The sequence below is a fragment of the Anarhichas minor genome, unplaced genomic scaffold (assembly GCF_050575085.1).
Source record: "Anarhichas minor isolate MPS153535 unplaced genomic scaffold, ASM5057508v1 ptg000024l, whole genome shotgun sequence".
Lineage (NCBI taxonomy): Eukaryota > Metazoa > Chordata > Actinopteri > Perciformes > Anarhichadidae > Anarhichas > Anarhichas minor.
Genome location: NW_027466470.1, coordinates 17,769,160 through 17,786,098, shown reverse-complemented (window position 1 = coordinate 17,786,098; position 16,939 = coordinate 17,769,160). Strand labels below are relative to the sequence as shown.

At 44.6% G+C, this 16,939-nt stretch overlaps 2 protein-coding genes across 14 annotated transcripts; both read left to right on the top strand.

Moving 5' to 3' along the window:
• Positions 1-747: 747 nt before the first annotated feature.
• Positions 748-10,351, top strand: LOC142956410 (uncharacterized). Of its 9 annotated transcripts, XM_076097998.1 has the most exons (7): positions 748-990; positions 1,111-1,255; positions 1,431-1,596; positions 5,372-7,027; positions 7,204-7,550; positions 7,703-7,722; positions 8,500-10,351. In XM_076097998.1, the coding sequence occupies exons 5-7, from the start codon at positions 7,211-7,213 to the stop codon at positions 9,022-9,024; spliced, it is 885 nt and encodes a 294-aa protein (XP_075954113.1). In that variant the 5' UTR covers positions 748-990; positions 1,111-1,255; positions 1,431-1,596; positions 5,372-7,027; positions 7,204-7,210; the 3' UTR covers positions 9,025-10,351. The 9 variants fall into 9 exon arrangements, with proteins under 9 accessions (XP_075954113.1, XP_075954116.1, XP_075954114.1 ...); XM_076097999.1 differs by having other exon boundaries at positions 751-990; positions 1,111-1,338; positions 1,431-7,027; XM_076097992.1 differs by having other exon boundaries at positions 754-990; positions 1,431-7,027.
• Positions 10,352-10,839: 488 nt separating this feature from the next.
• LOC142956405 (uncharacterized) lies at positions 10,840-16,370 on the top strand. 5 transcript variants are annotated; one of them, XM_076097978.1, is made up of 7 exons: positions 10,840-11,035; positions 11,998-12,200; positions 12,315-12,407; positions 13,067-13,162; positions 13,317-13,427; positions 13,541-13,670; positions 13,777-16,370. In XM_076097978.1, the coding sequence occupies exons 1-7, from the start codon at positions 11,023-11,025 to the stop codon at positions 15,645-15,647; spliced, it is 2,517 nt and encodes an 838-aa protein (XP_075954093.1). In that variant the 5' UTR covers positions 10,840-11,022; the 3' UTR covers positions 15,648-16,370. The 5 variants fall into 5 exon arrangements, with proteins under 5 accessions (XP_075954093.1, XP_075954092.1, XP_075954094.1 ...); XM_076097977.1 differs by having other exon boundaries at positions 10,851-10,963; XM_076097979.1 differs by lacking the exon at positions 10,840-11,035 and adding an exon at positions 11,072-11,712.
• The last annotated feature ends 569 nt before the right edge of the window (positions 16,371-16,939 follow it).

Sequence of the window (16,939 nt, the reverse complement as noted above, 5' to 3'; positions counted from 1 at the left end):
TAAATATAGTTTAAATAAATGTTCATCGTAGTCTGAACAACAAAAGGACCACAAACAACTTTCTTCATTTATTAGAAAGATTTGTCTTTTCATGATCTGATATTTCCCTCAATAACTTTTATTATGGAAACAATTAAAGTCTTTGAGAGCTGGAGAGACGAAACACTTTTTACATCATTTCATTCAGTCACGTGAGGCTGATCATTCCTGAGTGTCGGGTTTGATGAGTTATATCATTTAAGAGAAACCATAATCATATTCTGGGTTGTTTCATAATGACGTCACAGTCACAATTTCAAAACATACAGACGCAAATAATTAATGAATGAGTCAAACGCATTCTGCCGGATAGAAATCGATCAATGCATATTTTATAAATGATTATGTGTTTGATGTGAAAAGTAACTGTAGCTGTCGGATAAATGGAGTGACGAGTACATTGTGTAATATTTCCCTCTGAAATGTAGAGGTGCAGAAGTCTAAAATAGCATAAAATGGAAATACTGAGAAAATGTACTTTAGTTACATTTCACCAATGTATACTGCGTGTATACCTCGGACAATACGTATTCTACAAACTATGCTCCAACAAGTCTTTCCTCTTTAGAAACGAGTTGTTATTTCTTTGTCTCACAATCCGAGTAGGCCAGACTTTGAAACATATTTACATAACTAATCCATATTCATCATTTTAAAGATAATCTGAAGAAATAGCTTCTGAAAAACACAAAAACATAAAGATTGGAAATTGTCCAGAAGTTCCAAATGATTATATAATGTAACTTCACTCCAGTGTGTCGAACACAAAAGTGAAATCAGTCATCCTCTGTCTGATTCACGACCTCTTTCACATTTCAACATTACATTTAATCATCACATTGCAGAGTGCACTGGTGCTCTTTCAGACTTTACTCCGTCGTGTTTTGCAGGAAAGCGCCGTTTGTGCACACCTACAGGCTTATACACTCCACGAACGGCTGGTGTCTTCAGGTGGGTGAACATCGCACATGTCCACACTCTCACACACACACACACACACACACACACACACACACACACACACACACACACACACAAGGCTGTTTGTCATGGTTTGTGTGTAATCAGCAGGACCCAGGAGTCCGACCGCAGAGTTTTGGGACTCTGGAAACACTGATAGAGAATTACAGAAGGGGTGCAGCCTCTGATGACGGTGTAGCTCCCCTCACGGAACCGCTGGACAAAACACAGCTACAATACAGCAGCTTTGGACGAGGTATGGCACGCAGACTTGTTACACTGCATCCAAATCTGCTCCATGCAAACCAGGCACAAAGACGCAGAGATACTGTGACTTCAGTGTGTGTTTTTTCTATTTGTGGTGCATCAAAGAGTTCCTTTTCAGTCGGTCTTGTTCAACCCTAACACATCCTCAATGGTGTCCTTCACAGAGTGTTTCTACATGGAAATGTGAATCAGCAGCAGCTCGGTCTATTGAGGTCATGTCTTCAGCCTGGCAGACCGACCCCATTGATCAGGTGGACTAACAAGATGGCAGAAAGCAGCATCTTGTGGAACAGCAAGGGTCTGTTCGCTGTCCGTCATATCTTCTCAAATGTAATTATTTTGTGTGTCTCTTATCAGTAAAAAAAAGAAGGCCACTGTAGTGTATGCAAACCGTGTACATTTCTAGTACGCATTTCAACAAGTACTCAAGAGTACTTGAAAGTCATTAAAAAATAGTTGTTTCCTAATGAGTGTGGGAACATAGTTTTTTGTATAAAAAACACAATCTGATGCTGTGATATTGTGAAGTTTCTTGTCATAAGAAAGATATTTTGACATAGTCGTGGTCATGTGTCACCATGTTTTCTTCTGTTTATTTATCTGCTTGGGGAAGTCATACTTGAGTTCAGTGATCTATTTGAACTGTGCGGTTTGTCGACATATTTTATCTTATCTTATCCAAAGCCGCTGTATACAGAACAGAGGAACCAGAACCATACAGGAAATGTAGCGATGCAGGACAGGCAGGGCATAAAGTCTATGGTGGGCATCTTATCATGTGGCTTAATTCATTCATTCATTGCTGCAATGCAAGGTTCTTCTCAGTCATCTGCGATATCCAACCTAAGTTTCCCTGCTTTACCAGTGTTACAGTCAATCTACCAGACTGAAACACAGTGTTTTCTCCAAAGTTCCTCCCTGACAGTTCCTCTTAAACGCTGCGCACTGTGAATATAAAGTACTTTGTTGTACGTGTCACATTTATCACATTTTGACACACACTTCATTGCAAACTTGAATCTGAACTTGCATATTTTAAGTCGTAAGTATCTGCAAAGTAATCCAGTCAACATACTATGCCAATGAAACTAATAAACAACTTTGAAGCCTGTCTGTGGCCTTATAGGAAGTACCATTTGACTTGAGCCTACAATGATGTGGTTATTGTCAGAGAGCTGCAACAAGCTGAGTCAGTCTGAGCTGCCTGCTGCTATCAAAAGTTCCCTTTTGCTTTGACAGCGACAGTGTTTCTGTTAATTTTTGCCCCCATGTTTTATTTTCTGTATCTGCTGCCACAATCATGTCAGGTTTGTTTTAGCATGTCAATCCACTACGTTGTGAATTGATGTGATCTGTGCTTGTAATCTCCCGTGTGTGTTTGAAAGTCAGCTCTGAAACCAGACTTGATTTGCTCTGATTAGCTCAGGGTTGGCTTTATGACCAGGCTCAGTTTGTTAGGCCCAATCATTCATTCTCTGAACTGACGAGGTGATCTCTGCGCCCATGTACTAAGGAGAGAGCTAAGCTAAGCCGACCGCCTCGATGCTTTAGCTTTAACAGATATGAGAGTGGCATCAATCCTCTTATCTGACGGTCCTCCAAAAAGCGAATAAGTGTTCTTCCCAAAATGTCAAACTTTAATGGGTTAACTTCAATATTGTTGTGTTCACATTTAGTTTGATGCTGGTTTGATACTCTTTTCAAAAAAAAAAAAAAAAAAACTTGTAACAATTGTTGGGAACGTAAAGGAGCGTGTTTGGTTATCAGCAAATATGAAACTAAATTATCAACATCAATGGAGTTATTAATATCAATAAGTTAATTAGTAATTACTAATAAGAACGGGGCACCACCCTGCGGACAGGGACCAATAACCAAACTATAAACTAAGTCTCATAATCAGTGGTCACTCACGATGTTAACAGTCTGAATACTATTACACGTTTGGAGTGCGAGTGAAGGGTTAAGTTCGAGCACAGGCCACTACATCCAGTTGTTATTACACACTTATGCACAAGTAATCACAGACGACTGCTCTTTAAAATATAACAGAGTTTATTAAATCAAAATAATAAATGATCAAATCAAGTAATATCACAATCAACAAACGCTATCATACAATTATGTGCCTAATACCTAAACTCAAATGAATAAAGTGGGGTAAGGATATGTGTATCGATATATGTATATGTATGTATGTGTGTGTGTATGTGTGTAAAGAAAGGGGGGGGAGGCCTACTCAACAGTGATGGTGGGTAATCTCAATAGGGGCGTGTGAGCCTACAGGCCAAGATGGCGAGTCTAGAGACCGGCGACCAAAATGGCGGAGAGGTGGCTACTATAACCACGTGGGACGGTGTACCATGTGGGTTGGGGTCAGAGATTACGTAATCACGAGTCTGAGAGGTTCACCCAAAATCAGCAGCTCTAACTACGTGTGTGCGGTTAGTAGAGGGAGAAAGAGAGAGAGAGAAAAAATCGAGCTCTGAGCGCGATGCTCTGCGCAGTAGTGAGGCAGTGAGGAACAGCACGCTTTTACGGTGATAGTTGCGGTTCTAGATCTCACTCGCAGAGCCGATTTAAAGAGGAGAGAATGAAACCAAAAACAAAATAAAAGAATCCCCAAAACAAACAGATCTTTGTCACTGCGGTGAAATGCGAGTTTGTCTCCCTATCACCCCGAAACCCGGTCGGCCAGACGAGAGTCGGCCACCGTAGTTTTAGTTTTTAAAGTGATAGAATCACAAACTCCACATCCACTAACAGCGACGGATCAAATGCGAACGGTTACAGCAGGAAATACACAATATAACGGGACTCCGTGGTCCGCGATGCTGGCGTAATAACACGTTATAACACGACAGTAACTTAACACAACAAGATACAGGAATAACAACGACATAAACGAATAGTCTAAATTAAGCTAATGCTAAACTAAGCTAAGCCCAGATACCAGTAACTCTTACTTTGAGAAGCTTCGTTCGGCAGGGTCCTTTTCCCGTGGTGGGAATCATTCAGTCCTCGGGAAATGAGGGGTCCGGGTGGCGCGGCTAGTGGAGCTAGCGCAGACTCAATCCCCTCGCTGCAGAGAGGGGTTTTCTTAACGTCGGAGGCGTGCGAGAGTCGCTCGTCTTTGGCCGGAAATCTTCGGCTCTTTAGGGGCTCAGCTGCCCTCTTTTCCCGACAAGGTGTGCACTAAAGGGTGGGAGGACGGGTCGTAGAGATTATCCGTTCTCGCACTACGGGATCCAAAACTCAAAATAAAACACAGTCTGTAGGTTCGACCAGCGAATGTGACATGTGACCTGATAGGGTTTGATGAGGCCGCGGCTCCTCGTGAATCTTCTTGTTGCCAGGACGAGGTCCGGAGGATAGAGAGCGAATGGCGTTTCCTGCTCGCTTATAAACCAGGTCTCGAACAGTGGGGGGCCACTTCTTGGCCAATGAGGGGCCAGGATCAAGTTTTGGCTGTGCTGGGAGGTGTAGTCATTCATCTTGGAGTTTCTATCAGACGTTGTATGACAGGAAGGAGCATGGGTGCTTCTAGACTAGGGCCAGATCCCAACACAATGTTATCTTCACACTTTTGCATTTGTGAAATTGTTACATGTTTGTCTAAATGTTTTTCCTTTTTGCCGTTATTGTCCTGTGTCGGCTCCCATAAAGAGAGTGAAAGGCTCTCATTGGACCACCGTGTATAAATAAAGGTTGACTAAAATAATTCACTTTAAATGAGCATTTGATATTTCAGTATATCACTCAACTTTATTTCACACCCCAAAAGGTATACACATTTATAGAAGCACTGTAGATCTACGTTTCAAAACCAGCTAACCTGCAAGTTCAGGCAAAACTAATGTCTTTCTTCAAAACTTGTCACTGGACATATGAATAACAAAACAAAAAATCCACAACACGAGGACGACGCAGAGCAAGAATACTTATAAACACTAATACTTATTGCTGAATGGACTGGCCTGGTGCCGCATGGCAGTGAGACGTTCCTTCTTTTTCTAACGTTTGAATGTGTCCTTCCCACATTGCTTTTATAACATCTTTTCAGGCTTTTGCTCCATATCCTCCACCTTTGTGATCTCCTCCACAGGCTCAGCTGGCGGAGCAGAGTGGAAGAGCTGGAGACAACACAACACAACACAAAAAACTAAATGTTGGCACCATTTGTCCACACGTGTGTTTGTGGTGCTGAAGTGTGAGGTGTCAGTGGGTGTGTTTACATTGAATATGTCACTTTTCCCCAGGAAACCTTTGTACTTTGGCGCAGTGTTGCCAACTTGGCGACTTTCTCGCTAAATCTGGCGACTTTCCAAACCCTCATGGCGACTTTTTTTGTCAAAAGCTACTAGCGATAAATCTAGCTACTTTTTCTGGTGTTGTTGGAGACTTTTCTGGTGTTTTGACTCTGACGTGAAAGCCCCTCGTGCAGCAGTCCCAGCTGCAGAAAGAGGAGACCCAGGCCAAATCCCAATGTCCCCCCTAAACCCTAAAACCTCAAGGACTTACTGACGTCACCTGGTAAGTGGTTGAGTGTGAGAGACTGTGAGGGCTTGAGATGGTGTAAATACGAATGGGACAGCACTTTGCTGCAATATATCGCGTTACCATGAAAACGACAACAAATATGATGTATAATTGGAGGTATTTATTTTATACTTTGTACTCCCTGATTTGAACGTCTTCCTGGCTCTTTCCTCACATGATGAGAGGTAACTTCATATAATCTATTTACTCGTTTTTGTCAAAACAGCTTCAATGACAAAATCAAATATTTGATGAATAAATAAAGAAATATCTTCTGATTTCATGTTTATTTTTTGTTCCATTTTTAACCGTTAGTGTTTCTGAGTAAATGTATTATGAGAGGCTGAACACACTTGAGCCGTCCTCTTTGTTTACCTTTTTTTACGTCTCCATGCGTCCACTGGTTACCCCGTGTTTAACGTCACATTGCAATGATTTGTGGGTAATTCCCTTAGGCTAAGTCAGCATACCATGCTGACTTACGGAAAGGGTTCATAAAGGGCTCAAAATGTCTGCGAGAGAGCCCTCAAACACTTGATGATTTGACAGTGGGACATCCCTAAACCCTCACGGACTTCGCGGGAGCGCGCCTCAAAGTCCGTGAGTCCGTAAGGGGGGACATTGGGATTTGGCCCCACACTCCGTGTCCAGACTGCAAATGAATCGCGCATGCGCAAAGCTGTTCCCGCCTCTCTCATACAGCGCTCATTACAATTATGCAAATTAGGCGATGGCGTCATTTAGCGACTTCAAACGACTTTTAGGACAGCCAATAGCTACTTTCCTTATTGAGGAGTTGGTAACACTGCTTTGGCGGGAAATCAGAAAACCCTGAAAAACTTACTCGTCGATAACATCTCAACTGCTCCTTTTCCACGATAAGCAAGCTTCACAGTCACCACCCTCCATTGTCTGTAGCTACATCGTATTCTAACCTACATCCTCGGTGAATTATTACGGGCACTGAGGACACAGAGGAAACAACTTCCTGACTGTAAGTGACCAAATCTTAAAGTAATGACTTCTGTATTGTTGGAGCTGTGCTGTAGTTTTGGAGTACAGCAGTCAACTTGCGGTACTTTGAATGCTGTAATCGTAGAAAAGGAAAGTTCAAATCTTACATGATTTCAAAATATATTGTTAATTCCAAGCTACTTGGCTACATTATAAAGCCAACTCATTAAACTCACTTATTACAGAGTAACGCTTGCTGCTGCGTTTGGTAAGTTGTCAGAAATGAATCTCACTCATGAGTGAAGTACACAATGATTAATTGTAATGTATATGTGCCGTATATGTTACAAAAACATCTCAGCTGTCACAGATTGACTCAATGAACCAAAACCCAGTATTTCCTGGTGTACTTTACTGTTTCTTCTTTTTGTCTCTGTTTGTCAGATTCAACATGTCAGCCAAAGACACGGTGAGATGTAATAAGACAGACATTCTGCAGGCTTTGTGTGGAGACTACATGCTAATCCTCAACAAAGTTCATCAGAATGAGCTGATAACTCAGCGTGAGTACAACAACCTTAAAAGCATCAACAAGGAAGATGTAGAGGGCCACGTCGTTAGGCTCGTGGACAAGCTCATGAACAAAGGTGAGGACAGCTGCAAAGCCTTCCTGAACCTCCTGCAAACTGATGAGGAAATTGTAGCTACTTACCCTAAACTGAAGAGCATGCAGTTGAAGGACACCAGCATTTTAACCAAGCCTGTCCAAGCTTGTTCAGGTGATGTCAGTGGTACGTATGATTTATAATGGTATAATAGTTCTGGTATTCAAATGAGTCCTATTCAGCCTAATGTGTGTTTCACGTTCACGAAGTCTTAAGGCTGTTAAGTTTGGAGGTGTAATTCTGTTCCCCTCTGATTTCTTCACATGTTCCGCCTCCAGAGAGCAAGAGGCCAAAGGAGGTGAGGTATTAACATTGAAATAGCACGCTGTGCTTGAGTCAGTGTTTTTAGTTTTTCTTTGTTAGAGAGACACATGATATGCTTATGATCCTGTGAACTTTGAGAGTTAAGTTATTTTGCATGACTGAATTACTAATGTTATTACGTTTCTACGTTATTGACAGTAAATCAAGAGCACGTTTACCGCTTCTTCTGCATAAAACATCATCATATGATATCCTTAGCCATTATTAAATGTACGTGTAACAGGAAGGTGTGGACGGTAACAAGAAATTAAACCAAAAGCAAAATAGACACAGACGTTTTTGAATCACCCGAAAGGCCGTCGTAACCACCGACTGTAGTTGTAACACGGTTAAAAAAATGTTTGAAATGTTATCCAAAGTTAGTCTATTTTTTTGTATAAAATAGGCACAGTGTGTGTCACAGGTCTGCCACCATTATCCTGTTTTTTCCATCTCTCACTCACCTAATCAGTTTATTCAGTGCACCTGCCAGTCACACCCACCTCGTCAGCTCATTACTCTCATCTGCTCACTCTGCTGCATCCACTATTTAAACCCCAGTCACACACCCACTCACTGCCAGTTCATTTTCATGTCTACCCGCCCGTTTGGCTTGTCCTGTTCCCGGGTTTCCCCGTCTGCCTGCCCTGCCTCGTCCTGCTGGATTTCCCCCCTAGTCTCTTGTCTCGTCCGTGGATTCCCTGTTATGTTCCTGTAAGTTTTCTGTTCTGTTTTCACGTTTTCATTAAATACCTGCTTCACTCTACTTCAGGTCTTGTCTGCATTTAAGTCCTCCACCACACCCCGTGACAGAATGATCTCGCACGAAATGATCTCCGCCATGCTGCAGCAGGCCCCCGTCTCCGCCATGCTGCAGCAGGCCCCCGTCTCCGCCATGCTGCAGCGGGCCCCCGTCTCCGCCATGCTGCAGCGGGCCCCCGTCTCCACCATGCTGCAGCGGGCCCCCGTCTCCGCCAAGCTGCAGCAGGCCCCCGTCTCCGCCAAGAAGCAGTGGGCCCCCGCCAAGAAGCAGCGGGTCTCCGCCAAGAAGCAGCGGGCCCCCGTCTCCGCCAAGAAGCAGCGGGCCCCCGTCTCCGCCAAGAAGCAGCGGGCCCCCGTCTCCACCAAGAAGCAGCGGGCCCCCGTCTCCGCCAAGAAGCAGCGGGCCCCCGTCTCCGCCAAGAAGCAGCGGGCCCCCGTCTCCGCCAAGAAGCAGCGGGCCCCCGTCTCCGCCAAGAAGCAGCGGGCCCCCGTCTCCAAGAAGAAGCAGCGGGCCCCCGTCTCCAAGAAGCTTTAGCGGGCCCCCGTCTCCAAGAAGCTTTAGCGGGCCCCCGTCTCCAAGAAGCTTTAGCGGGCCCCCGTCTCCAAGAAGCCGCAGCGGGCCCCCGTCTCCAAGAAGCCGCAGCGGGCCCCCGTCTCCAAGAAGCCGCAGCGGGCCCCCGTCTCCAAGAAGCCGCAGCGGGCCCCCGTCTCCAAGAAGCCGCAGCGGGCCCCCGTCTCCAAGAAGCCGCAGCGGGCCCCAGGAGCAAAAAAAAAAAAACATAAAGCAGCGGGGGATCCGCAAGTGTTCTGGGAGGTGACGCTAACTAGCTTAACGAGAAAACAACAGCAGCAACACGCCTTCGGCTACACACTCGAGGGCACGGGCCATTCAGATATTGGATGTAAAAAAAAAAAAAAGTTGACTTACCAAATGCTGATCACATGCTCCTTTCTTTGTTGACCAAGAGTTAAATCCCAACTCACAAATCTGTTTATCCTCCTCCTTCAGCCATTGAGTGTTAAAACAAAGCTAGATAAAAAAAATCTACACCACGCAAAATGCAAAAAATGTCATTTCTTCCATATCTTTCAATTTGAACTCTCACTACTCCGACTAAGCCTCTGCTGTTAACCTTCGGTTCACGATAGTCACATGACCACTGACAAATCACAGCAGACGCTGCACCTCACTGCAGAGCTGCTCCCGAAAGCTGAGCTGCAGTAATGCTGATGTAGCTATAGGCCAGCTAGCAGGCTCTGGCACGTCAAAGAATACGCCCAACATGTCAAACTAAAGATCTGATTGGTTGAAGAATATGACAATCAACAATATCGTCCCCATTCACTTAAACTGCAAAGGGATGCACTTGTGAGCCTGCGGGCCTCGGGCCTCTCTTCTTACCTAGAGACACAGAGGTAAAATCTGATTGGATAAAAGCTCTACTTAAAACAAGCTGCACTCGAAGCAGAGAAACTGAGGAAGACGGTAGCTGTGCAATGAGATAAGATAATGGGAAAAATATTTTTATAAATTACAATACATGTGTATTTAAGAAAAACTATTAAATTATAAAATAGCTATAACTTTGTGATTGTTTAGGCCAGCAGAGAAGGCCTTGCTGGCCCTGACGGCAAACCACGGGCGTGTACTGATAGCGATGTTAATTTAATGCACTGTAGAAGAGGTTCCATAGCACTCATTCTCTCTTGTAGGGAATATGTTGTGAAAAATTCTTGTTTTTAATGAATGATTCCTGATCCTGCTTTGTCAGATCTGTTCTTGTTGTACCCTCTACAGTTACATTTAAATGTATTACTTTTTGTTTTCTGATACCCTAAATCAATAAATTGCAACTACGCTATGTTGTACTCTGTGTTTGCTTCTGACTGCAGCAAAATGTGTTCTTGAATCTAACATGAAAGATCCTGCAACGGTAGTGCACAATATTAATATATGTTTGTGATCCTTGAACATAATTATATTGAATAACAAATACATTGCTCCTGTAATCCTGATGGGGTGGGTTGTAGACTGTATTACAAGCTGATTTTTTTAGTATTTTATTGAATCTGCATTTATGCCAGATAATCCCATTGAGATTTTAAATCTCTTTTATAAGGGAGTAAAATTATAATCGTTTCAATGGCAAACTAGTTTTTACATAGTTTTTGGAAATGTATATTCAAAACCTATTAATTTACAATTATGTGATAATATGCGACATAAAAGAAAACATTTATTAAATGTAAACATTACTTCAAAGATTTAGTTATTTGGTTGTCCGGTGAGGCGGTGCATCTCATTTTGAAAGTAGGGTGAATTAGCATTGTCCCATCCGGGCTGTCCCGTAAAGCAAAACGAACCTCGCTGTTACAGACACCGACAGAAACACCGCTCCCCCAGAATGAACGTGTTTCAGGAAGAAGTTGGCGCCTGAAGCCCCGTATGCGGCTAGCTAACACGCTAACCGAAAGTATGAAAGATAGTCTTTTGTAATGATTTTTCTTTCCATCGTTATTAAAGAAATCCAAAATGAACGACACGGGTATGTATTAGCTTGCGATGCTCGGCTAAACAGTATATTTATCGCTTATGCAGCTAGCTGAATAGCTAAAGCTAAGGATTAGCCGAGGCTGAACAGGCCTCGACTAATCCCTGGAACAAGAATTGTTTTTCCCAATAATAAGCCGGTTTTACCAGGCAACACCAGCGGCCTCCTGGCTAGTCTGGTAACGATACCTTACGGTAACTCTGTGTCTCGTGTTTAATAACACCTTTCTGCTGGAAACGTTTTTTCTGCGGTCAAAAATGTTTTTTAAATGTATGAAACGCAACCTAACTGTTGGCACGTTTTGACTGATAGTTAGCAATAGCCAGTTTAATTTGAAATAAAGCTAACGGTTAACGTTATGTGTTCAAACTGGTCATGTTCTTGCTAACGTTACTCACTATAAGTTACCTCCTGTGCCATTTCGCACAGTGTAAAAGTACCGAGTGGGTTTATTTTAGTATATAAGTACTACCATAACGTTCAGAACTAACGTTAGCTATACAAATGCAGTGAGTGGTTGGAGCTAGACGTTTGAAAACAACCCTGGTGCTCTAGAGAACGCACCCTACTCTGATGTACTTCCTACTCTCACGAGCCAGTTCACCACAGGGATGGAGACAGGAGGAAAGAGAACAGAGCGCGCGGGTTTCTGTGGCTGTACTGACTTTAAAGTGAGATGCTGTCCTGATTAGAAAATGTGTTGCTTGTCTTCAATTAGCACTGGAGTCTATTCCCCCTCCTGCTAAAAACAAGCACTCAGATACTCATAAGTACACCAATAAGACCTAGTATGAATGAATATTTGCATATAACACAAAATCCAATCTTTCAACGTTAAAACACAACACATGTCACATAGGAAGTGACCCCCGGGTATATGTAGCAGCAGTCACACAGTACAAGGTATCCATCTTGCTTTTTACGTTTATTTGACCCAATCTAATTTCTTTTTGAAGAATTCAGTGTCCCTCTGTCCTCGCTGGCCATCCTGGTCCCACCACTCCGGCTGATGTCAGCGGTGATGTGGGAAGTGGTCCGCCAGAGGAGCATAAAGCACTATGGGAAACTGGAGGAGTTTGTGTCCATGGTAACAGATGCAGTTCCTGAACTGATGAGTAAAAGAGAAGGGAGGCTGCTCTCACTGGGCCTGAGAGCAAGGGTGAGTGTTTTGAAATGTGTAGATCCATCATGTATGAAAAGAGAACAATCGAATAAGAGACTCAATAAAAGGATATCATTGAAACAATAATATCGTGTATTCAATTTCCTCTAGACAACTCTGGAGCTGTTGCGTTCTGAGCACCCTGAAGATCTCAAGGCTGTTGAGAGCCACCTCAACCGAATCCGAACATCTTGCATTGAGGAGGTGAGTGTTTTTAATCGAGTGGTTGAAGAACTGAAATGATTACTCAGCTAATAATTATTCATTTGACTAAATGTTACAGCAAAAATGTCCAAACAGCAACTGGTTCCAACTGGTTGTTTTGAAAGTCCCAGTACTTCTGTGCTTCTAACTGAATCTTTCTGGTTTGCAGTTTTGCGCTCTAGTGTGAAGCTTTGCAAAAAGGTACAATTAATGTGGAGTCCCAAAAAAGGGCATATACTATATGACCTGTGTTTGGAAGAGATGGACTTGCAGTGGTGCCCTGGGTCAGGCATATGAATTATGCTATAATAAATACATCATTTGGATATTCAGTTATTTTGGACCAAAAGCATTGACATAGTGGATAACTTTGTTTGCTAGCTTCCAGATGATCAGAGAATCATTCTGTTGTGTTTATTTGTGAAGAAGATATCCATGTCTTTTGGTGGAGTGATTGATTTCTGGCAGAATGCTCCAACACAATCAGTTAGAAGACATTGTTCTGTGCATTTTACACTATTTTCTGACATTTTTGATGAAACAATAAACAGATTACTCAATAACGAAGATAATGTCCGCCCTAGTTGGTTGTCTCGTATTTTGTTCACATTTACGTCGCCTATAATCATGTGACTGTGGTGTTTTGTTTTCTAACGCAGACCAACGATCCTGTTATTGAGGCACCAGAGGCGAACTTTATGAAGCTGGTGCAAGGCCTCATCGAAGACACTGACGGCAGAGAGCACTTCCTCAAGGTACAAATACGTTTCATGTACACGGTGCACTAAATAACATGATCTGGCAGAACTCAAATGTTATACAGAATTTGAGAAATGTTGGTATATTGCCGTGTGCTGAAGGTGTCTGGTTGTCCCCCCCCCCCCCCCCCCCCCCCCCCCCATCTGACAGAATGTGTTCCCAGTGGAGTACGGCCCTGACTTCGACACAGCACTGGAGACTCTGGTTTGTGAGTTCTTCACCAGACTGGAGGAGCTGCTGCCAATACCAGATTTCAAACAGGTACAAAGAGGATTTCTGAAGAAAATAAAGTCAATACATTAGGAGACCTTTCAACTAGAACTTCAAAATGTCTCTTTTTTTTAAATTATTTTCTGGGCCTCTCTTGTATACAGACTGCATCCTGGATCAGTGCCGCCCCCTCTGTCCTAGAGGAGTACATGCAGTGTGTCTCAAATGGAGATGACCTTAAGTTTCTTCTCCAAAGCAAGCAGTGCCACGGAAAACTGGCTAAGTGTAGTGTTGGTACGTGCACATTCGCTATATAAAAAAAAAAAAAGTCCTCATGTAGTGTATTAGTTGAAGAAGAGGGGAGACTGTTGTATTAACTTTTTTTTTTTTCTCCCTGCAGCTCCGTTTGAGTCGGACGATCTTCTCATTCCCTCCCTGTCTCTCCCTCCATCGCTGGAAGTGGCCATCGCGTCCCACCCGAGTGCGTGTGACGACGAAAACAACGACGTTCCTCAGATTGTCATGTTCGACGAAGAACTCTCCACGAACCCTTCCACCTCGACGGACTTCCCCGAATCCCCAAAGAGGGCGGACATCTCGTCGTCTCCTCGCAGGAGGCAGCAGTCGGGGACGCATAAATGCCTCGAGTGTGACAAATGCTTCAAGCACCACTCCGTCCTCATCGAACACCAGAGAGTCCACAGCGGGCTACAGCCTTACAACTGCTCCGAGTGTGGGAGGGCTTTTAGAACGGCCACTCTGCTGGCCGGCCACCGGCTGCGGAAATGCAAAAACGCGGCGTATCTGTGCATTAAGTGCGGGAACAGTTTTCCGACCTCACTGGACAAATTCAGGCACCACTGCCCGAAACGTGGCCGCAGCTACAACTGTGGGCACTGCGGGAAAAGTTTTCAAAAGTCTAGCAGCTTAAAAGAACACCTGCTAACTCACGTCCAAAGCCGCCTCTTCAAGTGCAGCCACTGCGGGGTGGGTTTCTCAGGGATCGGTGACTTGAAGTATCATCAGCAGGTAGATCATGACAAGCCTTATCAGTGTAAGCAGTGCGGGAAGAGCTTCATCTCCTCCAAGTGTCTGACCAAACATCAGCAACGGCACGAGGAGGTGGGCGACATGGAGACGGCCAAGTTGATGAGCAGAGGAAAACATCGGAAGAGCGGCTCCGCTCACCGGGCGTCCTCGGCGTCCTCCAGGAAAGCATCTGTCAAGGCAGCCTACCCGCGAGGACGGGTCACGCATAACTGTCCACTGTGTGGAAGGAGCTTTAAGTATCGTTTTGAGTTTCTCGAGCACCAGAGGTTCCACACTGCGGTGAAGCCTTACAAATGCTCTCAGTGCGGTAAGGCCTTCCGCACGGAGGCCCACCTCTCCCGGCACAGGAAGAGGAAGTGTAAAAACGCGTCCCACATTTGCACAAAGTGCGGCTGTCAGTTCAGGTCTCTGCACGAGCGGGTCAGACATCAGTGTGTCCAGCTGCTGACAAAGTACGAGTGTTCTCACTGCGGAAAGACATTCAAGATGGCCCACCTGCTGCGGAACCATCAGATGAGCGACCACCAGCTTCCCTACAGCCCCAACCATCGCTTCAGGTGCAGGTACTGCGATGAGACTTTCCCCGGCATCAGCGAGCTGAAGTACCACCAGCGAGTCGACCACGAGAAACCCTATCAGTGCCGGGAGTGCGGCAAGTGCTTCCTGTCCGAGAAATGCCTGGCCAACCACGAGCTGCGCCACAACGACGACAGGCCCGAGAGCTGTCTGGTCTGCGGCCGCGGCTTCAGGAACCGCTACGACCTGAAGCAGCACATGCGCACGCACACGGGAGAGCGGCCGTACCAGTGCACCCACTGCTCGCAGTGTTTCTCCACGGCGGGGGGGCTGCGGAGTCACACCAGGGTGCACACGGGCGAGAAGCCGCACGTCTGCCCCGACTGCGGCAAGGCGTTCTCCCAGATGGGCGCGATGCGCACACACAGGCTCACCCACACCGGAGAAAGGCCGTTCAAGTGCACGGTGTGCGGCAAAGGTTTCACGATGGCGCACAAGGTGACCGTTCACATGCGCGTGCACACGGGGGAGCGGCCGTACGTGTGCACCCAGTGCGGGAAAGCCTTCTCGGACGGAAGCGTGCTGAAGCAGCACATGCTGAACCACTCTGGGGTGAGACCGTACCACTGCCAGATCTGTCCCAAGACCTACACCTGTCTGAACCACCTGAGGAGGCACCTGAAGAGCCACTCTAACATGAACTGAGTCGGGCTCGAGGGCGGACTGCAGCAGAACGTTTTACACACACACACATACACACTGACACGCTGCGTTTGGCGGTTAGGCTACTACAGTTACAACGGACCAACTAAACCAAGCAATACATGAAGGATACAGAATGATGCTGTACAGTAAAGGTTCCTCTTCACTGTACAGTAAATGTAGTCACATTAGCCAATCGTTCAGGACTATGTAACGAAGTAATAGTTTGACATTTTGGGAACTTATTTGTTTTGTTGCCGGTAATTACATGAGAGTGGTTATTAATCTCCTCTAACTCAGCAAGAAAGTAAACGAGTGTATTTTACAAAATATCAAACCGTTTCTTTAACATCAGCACAAGCTCGTTCTTTCCCCACCAGGCTATTCCTTCAGCTTATTTTTTATCAGTTTCTTATGCATGAATATGTTTGGATGTTACTCTGGATATTATTTGGGTGAGATGCTGTACGTTCACAAGCTGTAATGTTAATGAAAATATATATATTTTTGGAAAGGCCTCAATAGTGCGAGAATTGAAAATGTTTACTCTGTAAATATGCTGAAAGACAAATATTGTGAGATTGCAAAGTTAAAATGATGGCGCCATCTATTTCAACATGACTCTACTTTTTTTTTTCCTGTAGGCCTTTTATATATATCTATATATAAATGCCCCATTATGTTTTGTGAAATTTGTAAATTTCAAATTAAATGACCTTGGTAATACATGGTGCATGTGGATTTAATTTATTTAACAGAGGAAAACATCTGCTAGAGTTCTCAGAAATAAGTGTGACCGTGTTGGAAGTTACATTTGCTATCAGAATGTCTCACTAGAGGGCAGTAGGTGACCATGCTGTTTGTGCATCGTCGGGCGTAGGTATTGAAATTAAGGATAGAAATAACAAAGTGTACTCTGCTTTGCTGCCGACTGGAGACAACTCGAAGCATGTCTGAGGAGAGCAGAGAGGGATTGGGACTAGTGCAGCGGAAGTCGGTCCGGCCCATTTCCTGTCATTAACTTCATTTGAATCTTGATTAGCCTGCAATTTCCTGATGTTTTGACTGGCGCCTGGCTGTATCTGAAGTGGTTTCAGCCACGACAAAGAGAATTCCTCATGTTGTGTTTGCATGGTGCAACTTGAGCCCAGTTTAGCCAACAGTAAAGTTTGATCTGGACCACCACTGTTCCCATTAACTTGGAACTCGGGCAGATGAAGCCTTACGTCATCTCCTAACATTGCGATTTATCTCTTCCATCTGTGCTGCAGTGACTTTCATGTTTTCTCTGGATG